The sequence below is a fragment of the Leucopleurus acutus genome (genome assembly GCF_964270905.1).
Source record: "Leucopleurus acutus genome assembly, chromosome: 11".
NCBI lineage: Eukaryota > Metazoa > Chordata > Mammalia > Artiodactyla > Delphinidae > Leucopleurus > Leucopleurus acutus.
The window spans coordinates 59,248,063-59,267,622 of record NC_139152.1 but is presented as its reverse complement, the minus strand read 5'-3'; the positions used below and the strand labels follow the sequence as shown (position 1 = coordinate 59,267,622).

At 34.6% G+C, this 19,560-nt stretch overlaps 1 protein-coding gene across 1 annotated transcript in view; it reads right to left on the bottom strand.

The window, feature by feature from the left end:
- TRHDE (thyrotropin releasing hormone degrading enzyme) overlaps positions 1–19,560 on the bottom strand; it is a gene marked incomplete at its 5' end in the record, with an annotated part of 412,544 nt that overhangs the window by 178,953 nt on the left and 214,031 nt on the right. Inside the window, one exon of the mRNA XM_082849811.1 lies at positions 17,478–17,591. Within this exon, the coding sequence (XP_082705937.1) occupies positions 17,478–17,591 (114 nt within the window). The remainder of the gene's footprint in view (positions 1–17,477; positions 17,592–19,560) is intronic.

Sequence of the window (19,560 nt, the reverse complement as noted above, 5' to 3'; positions counted from 1 at the left end):
GGGTGGGAGGGAGCGAGACGCAAGAGGGAAGAGATATGGGAACATATGTATATGTATAACTGATTCACTTTGTTATAAATCAGAAACTAACACACCATTGTAAAGCAATTATACTCTAACGAAGATGTTTAAAAAAAATTGTATTTACATTGCTCATTTTAAGTCCACTAAAAAGCAAAGACAAGATCTCAGACAAATGGCCTAGATTTAGAGAATAAGAGAAAATTGTGTGTTTCCAAAATAAAAATTTTAAGCCGGTATGCAATCTTGTTAGTCATTCAATTTTAAAATGCACATTAAAGCTATTTGATACTAGAATTAATGAGAGGAATCATGAAATCTATAATGATACTTCAACTTGACCAATGAACATTTTTATTTATAAAAACTACCAACTGAAGGTGTGATATCCATTCTGAAGGTCAAATAATATTCAACTCTTCAAATAGTGATTGCTTGCTCCATTATGTCACTCAAACATCTGATCAAAAATCAGTGTAAAATGAACTTAACACAATGATTTATTTGAATCCTAATTTTTAATATTTAGCAACAATAAATATATATTGATGCATATTAAAATCTAGTAAACATATCTTGGTTTGCTAGAGATGTGTGTTTTTTTTTTAAATGGTATAAAGTCAATGGCCATGAAATTATAAAAATGAAATCTAAGGTAAATTTCAAAAATGAAACTTTCTCGTTTAAGAAAATATAAGTTATACATAATATATTACTTCATGCTTCTGGAGAAAAATAAAAACAAACCTTTGGTCAGTGGAATTTCAAAAAGAAGAGTTTAAATTTAGTAGTGTTAAGTCATTAGCAAAAGATTCGTCTTCTACTTTTTTGGAGAGGATGATATTGTCTAATTGAGAAAAAGGGCATTAAGAGAGATGAAGAGAGAGAGAGAAGGAAAAACAAAAAAGAAAGAAAGAAAAGCCTGGCAGAAGATACTCACAAAGCTCAGAAGAGACAATAACTTAAATTGAGGGGGAGGAAAAGAAAATTCTAACCAGAGGCAAACCCAATTGAACAAAATTACAAAGAATTTTGCAGGAGAGAAGGTTCTAATTTTTTATAAAAGACCCACATCACTATAAAAGAAGAAACAATTTTGGTTTGTCAGTCCCAGGCTAGGGCCCTCCTCCTCATCATCAACAACAACCATAATAATTACAGCAGAAATTACTAAGTGTTGGTTAGCTGCTTATTGTTGACCTGAGACTATGAAAGTTTAAAAATAAAGTAAAAGAAATCCTGGCTCTTAACGTGAGATAAAAGATCAAACAAAATAGTTAGCCACAGTGAACAAAATAATAGTCTTCTCTTACAGACTAGAAATGCTAAAGAATTTTGAGGCAAAACACGGTAAAACAGAATTATTTATGGAAAGTTTAATGGAAGAGGTAGAATTTGATCTGATCCTTCAAGTAACTTTAAAGTTGCGTGCATGCTCATGTGTTTGTGTACAGGGAAGAATATATTTATGGTGCATAGTCAACAGTTTTTATTCTACTCTATATTTTAAGGACACCATGATAGGCCATTCTACAACTTTCAAAATGTAAAACAATAAGGTAAAATGGAGAACTTTAAAATCTGTTTACAAGAAGTTTATTGTTAACAGTAACAATAAATTCTACCACTCTAATACAGACACCTCTTGGAGATGTTGCATACATGCCTACATTTAAACAGTCCTAATAATACTGAATGTGTGTCATTTTGTACTGAACTATTTTCAAAAATATGCTGTGTTTGAATTCTTGGAGAACAGTGTAAAGACTTTTCAGAAAAGTAAACAAAGTGTGAGTGAATGCACAGAGCTGAGAATAACACATGGAAAAGAAGAAAGGCACTATTGTTTTATTCATTCATTCATTTAACAAACATGTATTAACTTCCTACTCAATGCCAGATACTGTACTGTGTTTTGGGAATAAATATATGATTAAAATCCAGTCCTCAACCTGAAAGAACTCAAAAGTAGTTGAGAAAGACAGGTAAACAGCTATCTGTATTATAATATGATGGATGTTATAAAAACACAGAGGATGAAATGATTAATTAGTTCAGAAAAGGCTGCACAGAGGAAGTGACATTAAAGTGAGTTGTTGAAGGATGAAAGGTTACTCAGATGAATGGGGAAAGCAGCTTAAAAGGGCAAATCCTGGCAGAGGAAACATGAAAAAAAGCTGGTCTGTTTGAATCCTCAGTTGTCAGGTTGAAGAATTTGGTCTTAATAAATAGGCAGTAGCAGACATAATGACATAATAAAAGTAGTGTCTTAGGAAAATTAACTTATCTGAGTTATACAGAGTGGCTTGATGGATGTAGAAAGAGGAGACAGGAAGTGGCTATTGTACCAAGAGGCGATATGGTGATGATGTATTACAACAGGTGTTGCTGAAGGACTTTTGATTCTGAGAGATATTTTGAACGATCAACTGACATTGATGCCTTGGTCCCCTTAGTGGATGATGGAGAGGAAGTACTAACAAATAACTACATGGAATGACGTGATGGAATTTTAAAAGATTTTAGATTGACAGAAAGTTTTAAAATGTAGGGGGCATGCTACTGACAGAAATGGAGAAGTGGAGAAAATTTTGGTTTGGAGGGCAAGTTAAAAGATGAGTTTTAGACATATTGCAAGGAATGTGACAGTGAACATTTAAAAAGCAATATGTCAGGGGCAACTGGAAGTAAAAGCCTAGGTCTAAGATAAGGGGCAAGGGCTAAACAACTTTTGGCAAGAAACAGTAATCTGTATACAAATATAAATGAAGTCTCGGAGAGAAGCAACTCTTTTTAAAAATTAATTCTTACAATATTAACACTTCATATAGTGGTATTTAGAAATATATGTGAAGGGAGTTATTAAAAATTCTTAACACATCATTAGATACACCTGAAAAAATCAATTCCTTGATGTCCCCAAATGGCTTCTGCCTGAACACGTCAAGATCTGAATAGTCATGGTGATGGTGGGAAAAGAGGAAGTACTATTGTAAGAGAGGGCTGTCGGCAAGTTCCTATAGAAAGGCTGACTAATTCTAGTGAAGAGCAATACCAGGCAGACACTTTGACTCTTGTCATCAGAAAAGAAAGAAAACAATCAAGTAATCTGAATCGAGATCAAATAAAGTCAGATACATCAAACCAGACAAAAAGATGAGAGCAGAGGGCTTCCCTGGTGGCGCAGTGGTTGAGAGTCCGCCTGCCGATGCAGGGGACGCGGGTTCGTGCCCCAGTCCAGGAGGGTCCCACATGCCGCGGAGCGTCTGAGCCCGTGAGCCATGGCCACTGAGCCTGCGCATCCGGAGCCTGTGCTCCGCGGCGGGAGAGGCCACAACAGTGAGAGGCCCGCGTACCGCAAAAAAAAAAAGATGAGAGCAGAGCCTGAGCCAATTCAAGAAGTGGTGAGGTGCTCACAGGCATGAAAAGAGAGGAAAAACATTCTCTGGGCAGATGTGGGTTACATCAGAGCAGCCACAAGGACTCAATTTTCTTTTTTTAAAAATTAATTAATTAATTAATTTATTTATTTATTTATTTTTTTCTGTACGTGGGCCTCTCACTGTTGTGGCCTCTCCCGGAGCACAGGCTCCGGACGCGCAGGCCCAGCGGCCATGGCTCATGGGCCCAGCCGCTCCGCGGCATGTGGAATCCTCCCAGACCGGGGCACGAACCCGTGTTCCCTGCATCGGCAGGCGGACTCTCAACCACTGCGCCACCAGGGAAGCCCATTTCCTTTTTTTAAATTTTTACTGTAGTATAGTTGATTTAAAATGTTGTGTTAGGTGCTTCCCTGGTGGCACAGTGGTTAAGAATCTGCCTGCCAATGCAGGGGACACGGGTTGGAGCCCAGGTCCGGGAAGATCCTGCATGCCATGGAGCAACTAAGCCCGTGTGCCACAACTACTGAGCCTGCGCTCTAGAGCCCACAAGCCACAACTGCTGAGCCCACGTGCCACAACTACTGAAGCCCACGTGCCTAGAGCCCATGCTCCACAATAAGAGAAGCCACCGCAATGAGAAGCCCGCGCACCGCAACAAAGAGTAGCCCCCGCTCACCTCCACTAGAGAAAGCCCCCGCGCAGCAACAAAGATCCAACGCAGCCAAAAATAAATAAATTAAAAAAGTAAAATGTTGTGTTAGTTTCTGCTGTACAGCAAAGTGAATCAGTTATACATATACATATAGCCACTCTTTTTTAGATTCTTTTCCCATATAGGTCATTACAGAGTATTGAGTAGAGTTCTGTGCTGTACAGTAGGTCCTTATTAGTTATCTCTTTTATATATAGCAGTGTGTACATGTCAGTCCCAACCTCCTATATTTATCCTTCCCCACCTTCCGCCCTGGTATCCATAAGTTTGTTTTCTACATCTGTGACTCTACTCTTGTTTTGTGAATAAGTTCATTTGTACCATTTTTTAGATTCCACATATCTAGGAGGATGGGTCTGAATATAAATGGCTCTTTCGTTATTCCTGAGAGAAAAGACAGGAACACTGCTGCAAAATTGATGAAAGAGTCCTAGACTGTAAGAAAAATATCTGCCATTCACTAGCTGTCTGACCTTGAGCAAGTTAATCTTTTCAGACCTCAGCATCCTCATTTGTAAACATATGTGGTTGTGAAGATTAAAGATAATTTGTTCTACAAATATTTATTGAGCACCTGCTATATCCCAAATGGTATGTCTGGTTCTGGGGATAAAAAGATAGAAAAACAGGGATCCAACCTTCAGAGATTTTATCCTAGTAGAAAGACAAAGATGAAAACAAATATTGAAATAGCACCTACTATGTGTAAAAATGGAAGTAGGTTCAGGATACAGAGTGACTACACAGAGAAGGCTGTGATTGGTTCTGCCTGGAGAAAGGAAGGAAAGCTTCTGAATTGATAGTTTGAGTTGAATCTTTAAGGGGAATTGAGTTTTCTAGGAGAATACCACAGAAAGGGGCATTTTGGACAGAAAGGAATATCTGGGGAAAACCATAGAGGTATGAAACAGCCTGACCTGTTTGGGGGACTACAGAGTTTTGCGTGGCAGAAGGCAGGGAGTATAATGGGGTAAATGACTACTGATTAGTGCATAGAGACAGACAAGAACAGAATTATCAAGATCCTCCATGGCAAGTTAGGAAGCTAGAATTAAGAAGTGACATCACCAGACCTACATTTAGAAAGATGACTATGAATACTGGGAAGCGGGCTAGAGTGAGGGGCAACTCGAAACAAAAGAGGGCAATACACACAATTATGCAAAAATAGCACACAATATGGGCTTTATCTTTGTGATCACAAAATATTATACCATTATTTTTCTAAAATTTAGCTCAATTTTGTGATGACCAATGGTGATCCAACAAGGTATTTACTTTGAAATTCCAAAATGTATGAATCATAGATTTAGACATAAATATAAACATAGGCATAAATACAGATATGTATGTAGATACACATAAAGATAACCAAATAGATACAAATATTTCCTTTTCAGTATTTTCATTAGTTTGTTTAAAGCAATGTCTTATTCCAGTTTTTAATACTGACAACATCCTCTTGAATATAGATAAAGGTACTTTTCTAATCCATAGAGTCAAATGAACAAGAATGTCTGACAAAACTTATTTGAACAATACAATCTAATTCCACACGTTTACTGATTGCTTTGTACATGCAACCTCCATATGGTAGAGGCTGGGGAAACAACAATTCCTGCCTCCAAGCAACTCCCATTATGACAGGGAAGACAGACACACGTACAACTCATTCGTGCCATTTGATGGGTAACGTATTAGTAACCAGACAAAGTACTGTGGGAGGAGAGAACAGAGGGAACGTTATGGGTAAAAATGCTTTCAGTGTCTATGACCATGTTGATTCAATTTCAACTGATCTATCATAAAGAGAAGAAATTAGATATATCATTCATACTTTGTGTCTTTGGAAATCTATACTACCATGAGATGAAGCCTTTTAAGATTTCATAGGTTAAACAAAATGCCACATGAGTCATTACTAATCTGAACCCCTTGCTTGCATAAGACTAGAACAAGGATACAGATATACCTAGCATTGTATATTTTGGCTTTTTCACTCTTGTTCTTCATGACTTATTCAAATCAGGACAAATTAAAGGAGAGGAATACAATCAAAAATCCAAACAAGAAAAGCAAACATATTGGAGGAAAATATACATCAGGTTTTATCTATGTGATATGGTATCTCTGTGACATCGCAATTATCATCTTTTGTAAACACACAACACTATGCCATATTTGTAAAAATTATAAATTATCTGGATTCCAAGTCTCTTAAAATATTAAAAGAATTTTACTATGTAATTTTATATTTCATCCTACTTTTATAAAGTTCTAAAATGTCCAAAAGTATTTTAAGCTTTACTCAGTTGAAAGCTAGATGTACTTGTGAAATATAATGTCATTATTTAGCTGATTAGCTAACATTTTGTAGATAGCTAAATCATACTGATAAATGAAATAAAACTAAAGATGTAGTGAAAATAAGAGTTGCTTCTATATAGTATTTCTTAAAAATTAACATTTCAAAATCTCATGTTTAAAATACACATGCCTAAGATGCTGATAATCATTTTCATGTGCAGCTTGTTAAAACAGTCCACTTATATTAAAGTCAGACTTATGTAAACACACATATATGCAGTAGGCATTAAAGAATAATTTTAGAAATAATCACCATTAATGCCTATAATAAATCAAGCACTGTATTGAAAATTTTACCTCTGTTTTTGTCCACATAACCTTTTACAGTAAGTGATACATGAACATAATTATCTGCGCAGATCTCTATTGATTTAACATTATTCTGTGATTTCACATGAGCTTTACAATAAGTAACCAAATGTGTTCTATACGCTCTTATTTCTTTTAACTATCAACTACATTTCATTCACTGCCCAGCCACAAACGTTTTAAGATGCCTTAGTCAACGCACTAACTAAAAAAGCAATTATATTTCTATAAGACTATCTTGGATGACTTTATAAGGCTCTCATAACCCCAAATAACTCCTTGGACAGGTTTTTATGAACTGATATACTCTCAAACATGACTAACACAGAGAGAAGGTGGGTTAAATTGTGAGTCTCTTCAATGACTACATCCTTCAGCTGCCTTATGTTTTGTTTGTAATATCCAGGCTGAATGCGTCATGTCTAATATTATCCAAGATGTGACACAGCTAAGGGAAAATGCTAAGATGAAACACAAAATGTACTGCATTGTATTCAACCAGATTCTGAGCCTTCTGCATACTTACTCAAGAACCTTTAAGATATAGCAATATTGATATGGCAGAAGTCACCATCAATGTCATTTACATATTCATTAATTATGATAATCCTGGGTCTTACAGAACAACCTTGAATGTGCTTCAAATAATGTCAATCACAGTAATAATTATGAACAGGTTGTCTAATTACATAGCTCATTCTGATTCTAGCAGCCCAAAAAAATCACTGTGAACAATCACCATATGCCATGTGCTTTTATATAACCCTCTTAAAATGTTCATATATTTTTTCAGATTTCTTGACAGTTTTTCCTTCTGTTTTCCTTCAAACACTTATCCAATGTAGTTTTATATACTTTTAAGCTCAATATCCTTTTTTTTTTTTTTTTTTTTTGCGGTACGCGGGCCTCTCCCGTTGCGGAGCACAGGCTCCGGACGCGCAGGCTCAGCGGCCACGGCTCACGGGCCCAGCCGCTCCGCGGCATGTGGGATCTTCCGGGACCGGGGCATGAACCCGTGTCCCCTGCGTCGGCAGGGAAGCCCAGCTCAATATCCTTTTTATTTCAATGAATGAGTTCTTATATAGACATAGAAACTGCTTATAATCTTTCATAAATTGTTTGTTGCCCATAATTTCTTTTTTTTTTTTGTTAACTTTTGACCAGAATTCTATTATTTGAATTCCTCATAGATGCTATACTTTGGGTTAAATGCTGAGAAATGATGGTAAATAAACAGTCCTTAACTGATGAAGCATATTGTTTAGTGGGGGAGATTTACTTCCTCTTCTTTGCTAATTAACATGAACTCATACCCACTCTTGTACGTGTCACTTCAGCATCCTCTGCATAGAGAGGGAAGCTTCTTCACCTGTTTAATAATCCTCTCTCTACTTTGGCAGTAAGAATCTTTTCCTCTATCTCTATGCTTAATTGTTTTGAGTAGCTGACAAGACGTTTCAATAAAATCAAATCTGACAGTTTTTTTTGATACTCACACACCTGTTTCTCACATCCATCACGAGAAGTTGCTAATATTTTCAGACAAATCAATAATAAGCTAACAAGGCCCTATAATATTTGATTGATAAAATGTAATCCAGAGTATTTTTAAACACACACTGACTAATCATCTTAAACAGATTCAATTTCTACTTAAATCCTAATAGAAACTTTCTTATACCATTCAGGTCAGGAATAATTCCAAAAATAGGCTAGCCAACTCCCAGAAGTCATTAACATGATTACCAAGTAGCTAGTTTATTTTATGTTATTTTAATTTATGAAATAAATAATAATTAAAATGACCTTAATTCTGTAACAAAATTTTTATTAACCTGATAATGAAATTTATTAAATAACATATTTGATAATTTAATTTTAATATTTAGTGATATAAATGATCAGTTCATCAAATAATCTAGCTAAATAAAACTTTACACTTGTTGCCAGATCACAGAAGTCTGTATATTTCCAATGAAAATAAAAAGCATTAATTTTTTCAAATTTAAAAGATTTACTAACTCATAACAAACAACTCCAGAATACATAGAGTGCTATGGCCCAAAAAGTTAACCAATTCAGAAAGGAAACTCCACAGTTATTCCCAGACCCTATATATTACTGTATCTCAAAGTAAGCTACTATAACATTTATAGACTGATTATAAAATTAGCAAAGAAAATCTTTATTACTCAGAATGCAAAATGTGGACTAGCGATCCACTTATAACGTGCAAAAATATTAAAATATTAGCATTCCAAAGTCATTCTGAAATGGAACAGGTATACTCAAAAGTATTATGTGAAGGCAATTTCTTTGCTCTTATTAATTTTTAATATGTGATTCACAAGATACTCCACTGGAAAACATATTTTCGACCCTAAAAATAATACCATTATACTTAAGTACCTAATATTAATAGTAATATTTGTAGTAAGAAGAAGAAAAATATCTTAGAGTTTTAAAACTATTCTGTGACAAAAACAGTACAGGTATTTCATACATATTTTGAAGATGGAGAAACAAGATCACACAGTTATTAAGTGTCAAAAATCTGAGACTTCCTTGGTGGTCCAGCAGTTAAGACTTTATGCTCCCAACTCAGAGGGCATGGGTTCGATCCCTGGTCAGGGAACCAAGATCCTGCATGCCACACAGTGTGGACAAAAAAAAAAATTAATCCACGGGATGGGTAGAAATAAGGAATCGAACTTCATTCTAGGAAACTGTAAAGTAGCATTACTCGGACAAAAAATAATTTAACTTAATTGGTAAAATAGATCTATGAGACTTTGAGGACATTGATGTTCATACTCATCTGTGGTCCCCATCTCTAACAGAGACACTTGCAAAGACTGGGCCTCCAAAAAATGTTCGTTACATAATGAAAAATGAGTGAGTCAATATAGATTAATCCCTGGAAATATTTTATAAATTAGGGGCCCTAAAAATGCCAGCAAAATGCTTAGCAACTAATAGAATAATATCATTTTGTTGTGAGAAGCCAAATTATTTTCAGGCCTAGGAAGTGATATAAACCATTATCTCTCAGAAGAAGCCAAAGATTCCAAGAAAAGCACCTTATGGTCTTAAAAAGTGAGACAAAGAAACACGGAGAGTTTTTACTTTTAATTAGTCATCTTCAATATTGTATTGTGCTTAATGTCCTTCAAATTGGACTGATCAAGTGGATAGTCGGGAAGAGAATGTAATTAATGCCAAGTTTTGCTCTTTAGGAGCAATCGAACTAACCCTCTCTTTAATCAGAAAACTTGGGAAATAAATAATAAATACATGAAAATATCCCACCATCACCACAAGCACCACTACAACCAAAAGTACAGAAATATTTTTTTTAAAGCACTTATCTTCCAAGCAAAGCTGTGAAGCTTAGGGAAAGAACAGAACTTAACTGAGTAGAAAGATACTCAAATTCTAAATAAAAATAAATAGCTATTGTAAATCTAAGCAAATATTAGAGAACATGTTTGATCCATGTAATATAAAAATAATAATACGTAGCTAAATCTTCTTCCTGTTCCATTATTTGGCTAATCCTCTGAGACTTACTATGCTAAATTTTATTTTCCAAACATATCTATGAATATGAACAGTCTGACTGAGATTATGGATCTGTGTTTTTGAGCTACTGCATAAACAGAACAACTTCTGACAGAGCATGGTTGGTCAACTAAGAGCAAAAAAAAAAAAAAAAAAAAAAAATCCTCAATCTACCCACACCTTCTAACTGAAACCACCACACTAAAGATAAAATACAGTTGTATAAGAAGCTGATATATAGCAGGTCTCTGCTAATAAGCCATGAGGTTTATTCCATAGAAATTAGCAAAGTGAATGTCTCATTTTGGGTACTTGATAATTCTTTGAATGAATTAATTAAACAGAATGAATGAAATGTATAACTGAATGGAATGGTAAAAAAGTGGCAGCAATCCATCAAACTAGTTTATATAAAATTAATGTTAACAGCACTCAGGAAACACATCACTGAACTATAAATAAAATCTTGAGAAGAGAAAATTTTAAATGATTAAAGGAGTTAATTGGACACAGGTGGATTTGAAGTAGGTTCTTAGAGAAAAGCATCCCCACATATCTTCATTTTTAAAGACAAATATGACAAAGATAACACTCCAATCATTAGAAAGAATTTTATTTCATTAGTCCCAGGGAAAGGTAAAAAGCTAAAGATATAAATAGTTTCAAAAGGGGCTTACTTAAAACTGTGAACAGCAGATCCACAGAGGTTATTCAGCTCAGTGTCAAAACATGTTCTACCCCAAATCGTCTTTTTGGACTCATGGTTGAAGAGAGCTGCCTCAGTGGTGGCCTGCATGGTAGTGTAGCCATTACCACACTCTCAGACTCTTAAGAAAAATGACAGCAAAGATGCGTACTCTCAAGATACCTAGCAGAAGGTCTTACTCTATTTCACAGCGAATTAGCATACGTAAAGTGTTTAATGTTACACAGTAAATGCTACGTAAGTCTTTATTATTGCAAGTGTTACTGGAGTAACTGAAGCAAAATCTTCATCAACCTCAAATTATTGCTTTTTGCTTTCTCTTGACAGGAAGCTCCTTTACATTTTTTGATTCATATCACTTGAACTCACTACTTTCATTTATCACATCTTTGTCTAGCAACAGCTGAACAGTGTTGAAGCAACCTTGATGAAATGGAAAAAAAAAAAAAAGTCCCATAAAGTGTTATGGACTGAGACAGTCACTCCTTGTTTAGAAATGAGTGTGTTGTAATATCTTTTAAAGCATATAGCTGCCTGGTTAAGGATGATTAATAATTATAAAAATAATGAATTATTCTTTGGTTGTCCTCTTAGTCCCCAGCTTTCCTTTTTGGTTGTATTCATGTTACAGATTTTGCAAAGCAAATTCTCTTTAACATATCTAAGATGATACTGAATGATATCAAGTGTTGAACAATTCACGTATCATAAGAAGATAAACGTTTTTACTAAGCGTGGTAAAAGGGACAGATTAAACTGGTATAATCTGCTATTGCAAATCATAAGTATTTGAGAACAATGATGTCTAACAGAACATTTCATCATTTTGATATAAATTTTTGGCATCATCAATTTTTTTGTTTATCAAGTGATGTCTGACCATTTTTAGCAAGCTGGAATATTTTGCTTGCAAACTGCTCTTACCTAAAAAGGGAATGAATGGGTTAACTTTTCCTATATTATTTCTAGATATGAGAAAGGATAGCGTTGCATTATTGTTAGGCTCCAGGTTCAGAAGAGTTTTCTTCTTAGGAAGTGTCTAATCCTGTCAATTTATTGGTTACTGTTGAAATTCCTAAGGAAATGCAGAAAGACCTTGACACCATGTAAACCTGAACACAGTCTTCGGAAGAAATACTTTATTCTGAAGGGAATGCTCATTTATCTTTTATCTCCAAGTTTAAAATATACAAAACCTGAAACAGTGTCTTTCTGAATATAAATGGCTTTTTTAAAAATCATCCTTTAAGAACATACATGGGGCTTCCCTGGTGGTGCAGTGGTTGAGAGTCCGCCTGCCGATGCAGGGGACACGGGTCACGGGTTTGTGCCCCGGTCCAGGAAGATCCCACATGCCGCGGAGCGGCTGGGCCCGTGAGCCATGGCCGCTGAGCCTGCGCGTCCAGAGCCTGTGCTCCACAACGGGAGAGGCCACATCAGTGAGAGGCCCGCGTACCGCACAAAAAAGAAAAAAAAAAAAAAAGTTGATGTTTTCAGCACAAAGAGAAATGACTTGCGAGGGGTTCGGAGGGAAGAGTAAAGGGAAAGCATAAAGAAGAAGTCTATTTTGAAGACTGTGACCCCCAGGAGACCCAAGTGAGCACCCCTTCTACTTTTCTTCTAGTCTTTCAATGTAAATGTCACTTTTAAGCTACTGAGAAGGATCAAAAATACCATAGACCCTTGGGACTAGCCATCAGAAGCTTTTAAAATGTTCACATTCAATATGTCAGTCATTTGAGAATAAAACATCATCTACCAGCTTGAAAACAATTGAGCAGAATATTATATGTGGATTTTTTATCATAATAGACAAAATACAACTCTATGGAAAATCACATATATATGATGTATGTGTATATACACATTTATTTGGTATTCAGTATTTATAAAGTAAGATTCTAAAATAAATATTTAATTCCCAAATGGTCTATCTTTGACACCATAGCCCTCCTGGGCAAATATATTTTGATATTGATGAATCATAGGCAATAGTACCAATGTACCAACTATTGTTGAAATGTATATTAACTAACTTTGAAAAGCATGTGAAAGCTTTCTTCCCTACAGACATTAAATCAAAGATGGACTTAAGACATGAACAGCTGAACAAGTAAAATATTAACCAAAATAATTTTTTCTCTCTCTAATTTTCTACTTTCCTCTCTCTTGAGTACTAGAGTGTTTATTATTGTTTAGAATAATTAAGCAGTATATCTTTATATTTAAACTGGAAAAAAAACTGAATTCAATAAACTCTGTAGCTATTTCAGTTCACCAATGATTTTCTCAACTTCTTTTTAAATAAAAACAAAATAATCTAAGAAGTAAAGGTAATTTTATTGCAATGCCTATTAAATTTAGCAGGCAATTTTTGTTGGAGCACGTTAAAATGATACTGAGTCTAATGGCAGAATTCATTTTTGCTATTTTAGTCCTGCCCATGATAAAAACAATTGAGAACATTTATCAAAGTTTTGGGCAATACACTTTGAGATATCCTAAGTATTTAGCATAATGAAGTTTAGTTGCACGATTCTCTATTAATGGTTATCTTTATGCCCAGGTATGTGCCCTCATAAAAATTCAGGAAGAATTCCCAGCCTGCAGACTTTATCAGTGTATAAAGTTGTTGCTGTGTAAATCTCCTTTAATCCCAAATTATTTCATAAAAGAACATACACTCATGTTGAATAATTCTCATTATAGCAAGTACGTCCTTACAAGGCTACATTCAGGAAATTAAAGGTTACACCTATCATACAGATACAAATTATAGTGAAAACCTGTGCAATATGCACCAGGGATATGATTTTGCCTGCATCGGCATCAGGTCTGTAAAATAAGGAGTTCTTCGTGGTATCATTTTACTATTCATCCTTTTCCTGTATTGAAGCTCTTTTATTATAGACTTTTTCAAATTTAAATGATAAAGAACTGTTGAAGAATAGTAACTAGGCAGCATGAGTCTTTTCTTTTCTCCCTTTGGACGGCCATCAACAGCATACTGTAACTTAATCATCCAATAATGTTGTCATTAACAACCAACTTTGATCAAATAACATCAAGCAAAAGGACTACTCAACCTATGAAATCTAACCCCAGCCCTGAGCTGAAGAAGTTGCTTCTGTTGATCTTGACACTTCTGTTTGATGAATGAAACATGATATAAGGCTTATGTTCCTATAGAATAGTCCACATTGCCAAAAAAGATAAGCATTGATTTGGGGAGACTGAGTCTAGATACAAAGATTACAGAAAACTTTTTGTAATCTATACATAATTGTTAGAAATCTAGGGTGTCAAAATAGATTACTAGGGTTGGAAATGTTAGGGTATTTATACATAAAATCAATGCCCCTTTGTAATGGAGCATTTATTATTTTCCAGGTCCATGATACCTGCTCACATCTGTATAGCGGTTCATGCATTTCAAAGATCTCGAAAGTTATTTTATCTTCACAAAAATTATGTGTGCTTACCAAGTCAGTATAATGGCCCCCATTTCTCAAATAGTAAGGGTGAGTCAAAGAAGTGAAATGCCTTTCTTGGAATCTGAATTTCTTCTTGCCTATCCATTTCCTGACCTTATATCATACTACCTGTAAAGGCCTATATCTATAAAATAGTATACTTGATCAGTTTATTGGGGAACAAAATTTCATAGTAGTTTTTATTCCATGTAGTGTTTTTAATGTAAAAACTGATTATTGCTTTAGCAGAAACTGACTGTAAACACATACACACACATATATACAACCTAAGATTTTACTAACAGTTAAGCAGGCTACACAAGTATACTATCCTAAATCAGAGCAAGAGCTTCCTTAACAATACAGTGTAATTCTGGGCTTCCTTATTGCTATTCCATCGAAGGTAGACTGTCATAGTAATCTCCCCAGCAAACTGAAATTGTATTTCAGTGCTTGAGCCTTGGTGTCGAAAAATAATTAAAGCACTGTTTTTGAGATTAGAGGCAAAAGAGGTCAGCTTCCTGAATTTCTTTACTTCTGACACAAGCCTGACTTCTGGTTTTTCTAATTTAGGCTAAGTTCTAGTGAAGCCCAAGCCTTGTTCTCCTGGGGGAGTTTCTGTGCATATCACAACAGTATGAGTTACTGCTAACACAGCCATCACTCTTGTTCTTTCTAGTACTTCTTTCACTCTTTTGCTGATGCCATTATGAAAAATAGTGCTGACACAGCCTTAAAGTCACTTAATATCCTTTCTTACTTATGTGACTAACTTAGTCCTAAAATTTTGTTTGCAAAGAAGATATTAACGATCCTTGGGGGAGAATTTGTTTAGAGTCTCTTCTTACAGGTTTTATAAATTTAATATATTGAGGTACTCTACAACCTAAATTGAAAAAACTACTAAAAAAGCAAAAGCAGCCAATGATCAGACAGTATTTGTAATCTTTAAAATCCGAACATAAAGAGACATAATAATAAGACCTGTTTTCACTATTGCCTAATTAATTGTGATGGACCTTATTCTTTCATTTCTTAGTTTAATCCATCATTAATTGCTATTTTTGATTATAACATATGGATTAATATCTTACCAGCTCAAGGTTTTTATACTTCCAGTGCATGGTATGTATTCTGTTAAGGACAAAGTCTCAGATGTGTTATTTACACTCTATATTCATTTTCAATATTTCTTATAAAATTGTTCTCCATTTATAACTTAACTGATAAAGATAATGAAGGAATATACAAAATTATTCAAAGACAAAATCCAGTATGAGGACATTGAAACTTGGGATTCACTGCCATGCTAAAACCATTAAAAGCTGTCAGTTTTCACCTCTAGTATAATTCTGTTGATTCCTTTTTAACCTAAGATGTATTTTTATAATGATGAATAGAAAGGATTTTGTCATAGATAGCTGAATGAGCTGAAAAAAAAGAAAAAGCTTACCTATATGAGTAACATGCCGTTTGTAATACTAACATCTTTTAATATTGAAACATAATAGAATTATAAATCAGTAATAATCCACAGCATAGTGAAAATTAAATGATAATTTTAAACAAATTTGGTTGAAAGTCAACTAAAAACCAAAATATATTTTTACAAATATTTCAATATCCTTAAACATTTCAGTTTTCAAATTTCATATTTGTTTAAAAATTACTTAATTAATATTGATGGTATTGATGATTTTTCTTCAAAGTTCTTTAAAGGCATTTTTAATTAATTTTAATGCCATAATAAAACAGTTCAAATAAGATTTTTTAAATTGTATAATATATAATGCATACCTAGATACATAAGGCTAAGTAAAATTAACTCACACATTTGTGCAAATGAACCATGCTGCCTTTATAAAATATAAGCAAAACTGGATAATTCAAACATATCAATATGATATTACAATTGTAACATTTCTTCTGAGATATGTAAGATCACCTTTCTTACTCAGCAGGAGTTGGCTGAATTTATGGTACAGAAGTTATATCATGACTTACAGACATCTTTATATTTTGCCTTGGTTTAAATACTATTCAGATCATACTTGTAATCATGACAGATAACTAGATAATCACATAATAATTTAAACATCAAAAAAGAGTGGTTTGAAATAAATATATATTATCACTCATGCTATGTCACAGGTGAAAGCTTTTGAGCTTCTGGAAGTTGACAAATGTCAGTACTTTGCAACTTTTACGTAGTGCCACTTAAAATAAATTTAAAATTCAAGTTCCCAAACAACATATACCCTGGGTTCTACTCCATAACAACATAGTCACTTACTGATTAATGGAAGCTTATACTAAATGAAAAACTTATATTAAATGACATATAGAAATCATACCCTCCCTCCGCTTTTTCTTCTAGGATGCTCTAGAACATCACTGCTTAAGGTACAACAAATCCTACTTCAGGTTCAGACGTACAGGTATGAGTATAATGTGTACAACTCTTTATAGTGACCTCTTATTAAATCATTTAATCCTAAAGTAAAAACAGCAATAATGCATCAAAAATTTTAGCTAATTTTTGAGTTCATCACATTGAAGAAATATTAAGTTCTCATTTTTCTGTATATTGAAACATCCTATATACTTAAAATATAACTCATTGGTTACTGTTACCTTCTCTATTTTAAGGGATAATTTATCTTTGTTATCAAATACTGCAATCTAAAATATTTCTATTTAGAAAACTTGTACCATTTTGAAATCAGCATATAACCAATCAGATTCTATTTAGTTCTAATAAACAAAAATATTTTGGAATAGTACTGTTTACATTTTGGGTTACTTTTCCTTTTATTGGATAGCTAACTTTTTTTTTTTCATGCATCGGTTGGTATTTTCAGTCACATCTGATGATAAGATAAGCCCAATGTAACACAGGATCAACCTTTCACTTAGAGTTCCAAACAATTTAAAAGTGCACTTACCATGTTCCAGCCGGGGTAGAGGTAGTCTGTACCAACAAACTCAAAGTAGTGAGCAAATCCCTCCTTCAGCCACACATCTTCCCACCACACAGGAGTCACGAGGTCACCAAACCACTGCCGTGACAAATGAATGGGCATCAGATAAAATCGTGTCTATCCCAGAATTATTTTATCTAAAAGTAAATGTATTAAACTATGATTGTCACAACTGGAATTCATTCCCCAATTGATTTTGTGATCTTAAAATACGTTGTGGCAACACCATTGATTTATTTGACTACTTGGATGACACTAATTTTCTATAAATGCATTCAGGGAAGAACAAAAATAAAATGTTCAAGGAACGCAACAAGAAGATTTAACCTGGAGAAGAAAGAGCTCAGGGTAAAAAAACTGACAACAGCTGTCTTCAAATATTTGAAGACCTAGTATATAGAAAAAGAAAAGGCTTGGGTCTTATGGCCCTACAGGGGACAAATCAGTACTAATGGATGGAAATTAGGGTTGTAGATTGGTAGACATTGCTAAAAATGCAGGAGACCCTCTAACAGACTGAAATGGATGAAGATGGAAAATACTACCTCGAGAAGTGGTGAGCTCGTCACAGGAAGTACCGAAGCAGCGCCTTCCAGTGGCAGAGGCAATTCACAGACGACATTGGCTGATTGAAGGAACTAATAAAGGCTTTAAGATGCTCCACACCTGACTCTCCATGATTCTATGATAATGAGGGTTGGACCAAAAAAGTCTCTAAGATCCCCTTCAGGAAAGTAATGTTGTAATTTATAATTGGTGTTTTGATTAGATCTGGATACATTACTCTGAAATCCTTGCTGAGTTCACCAAAGCTTAAAGGAATTCTCTTTTCCATTAAAAAACAAAACAAAACAAAAAAACATTATACGCGGGAACTATCCTACAGACTTGGGATTTAATGATGAAAAGTCAGACAATGTCCCTTCTCAGGCAGCTGACACTTTATTGTGGAGGAAGGGACAATTAGGTGAGATAGAAAATAAAAAATAAGCAAATGAACAATACAATTTCAGATCTTATTAAAGTGTGATAGGAATGGAGGATGGGTCACTTTAGACTGTAAAAACAAAAAGCTTCTCTCTAAGCAGATGACATTTGAGCTCAGACTTTAATGATAAGAAGAAGCCATGAGAAAGCCTCAGGCAAGAGGATTATAGGCATTTGTTAGTAACCCTTAGTGTGAAGACTGTAAGTGGGAGTGAGTTATTTAAGAAGCAGAAGGAAAAGGCAGTCAGACAAGTATCAGATCATAGCTTTACAGCTTTAGGAGCTAGAGGAAAGAGCTTGGTGGCTGAGCATTTCAATATTAATAAAGTATCACTTACTCAAGAGGATCTCTAATAGAAATACAAAGAAGAGGTAACTCTGAATATGCTGATGACCACAAAACAAATGATATTTAAAACATTTTCTGTTCTTGATCAGAAAGTAATGTTTCTTCTCCCTTAAACTGAAAGCCTGTCTTAAGAATTGTGACAATAAATAGGTGAGGAGAAACGGTAATGTAGAAAATAATTTGGCAATGATAGTGGAAATTATTATGTGTTTCTCCCAGCTTCTGGCTCATTTCCGCATAGTAAGTAGCCGAGCACCACTAAGCTAGAACAAGAAAGTAACTGAGAATCTGGAACAAATGAAATCCAGTTCTAGAAAAAATTATCAGTGTGTTCTTATTTCAACAGAACTCTACATGTAACTCGTTTCTAGGAACGTTCAAAAGGACACTGATTTGCGTCAAAGAATTGTATGTTTAGCTGGAAACCATTTTTAGCACAATAGAGGAGCCCTGGTTATCTCTGCAATGGACCCCCTTAAGTCTCTGCAGCAAGGAACACATGCCCAAGCTGACCAGCATGACAGGTACAAACGTCTACAGGTTCACTGCAGAAGGCTGACATACAGGTAAATGGTCATATGGCCTAGAACAATTTATCATGAAGTCCCTATTCATGTATTGTCATTTAGCTGTTCAGCCTCTTTTACTAACAATATTTTCCACCTCAATCTTTCTTAAGGTTTTCAAGCTTTTTAAAAAGATTTTGGGTTG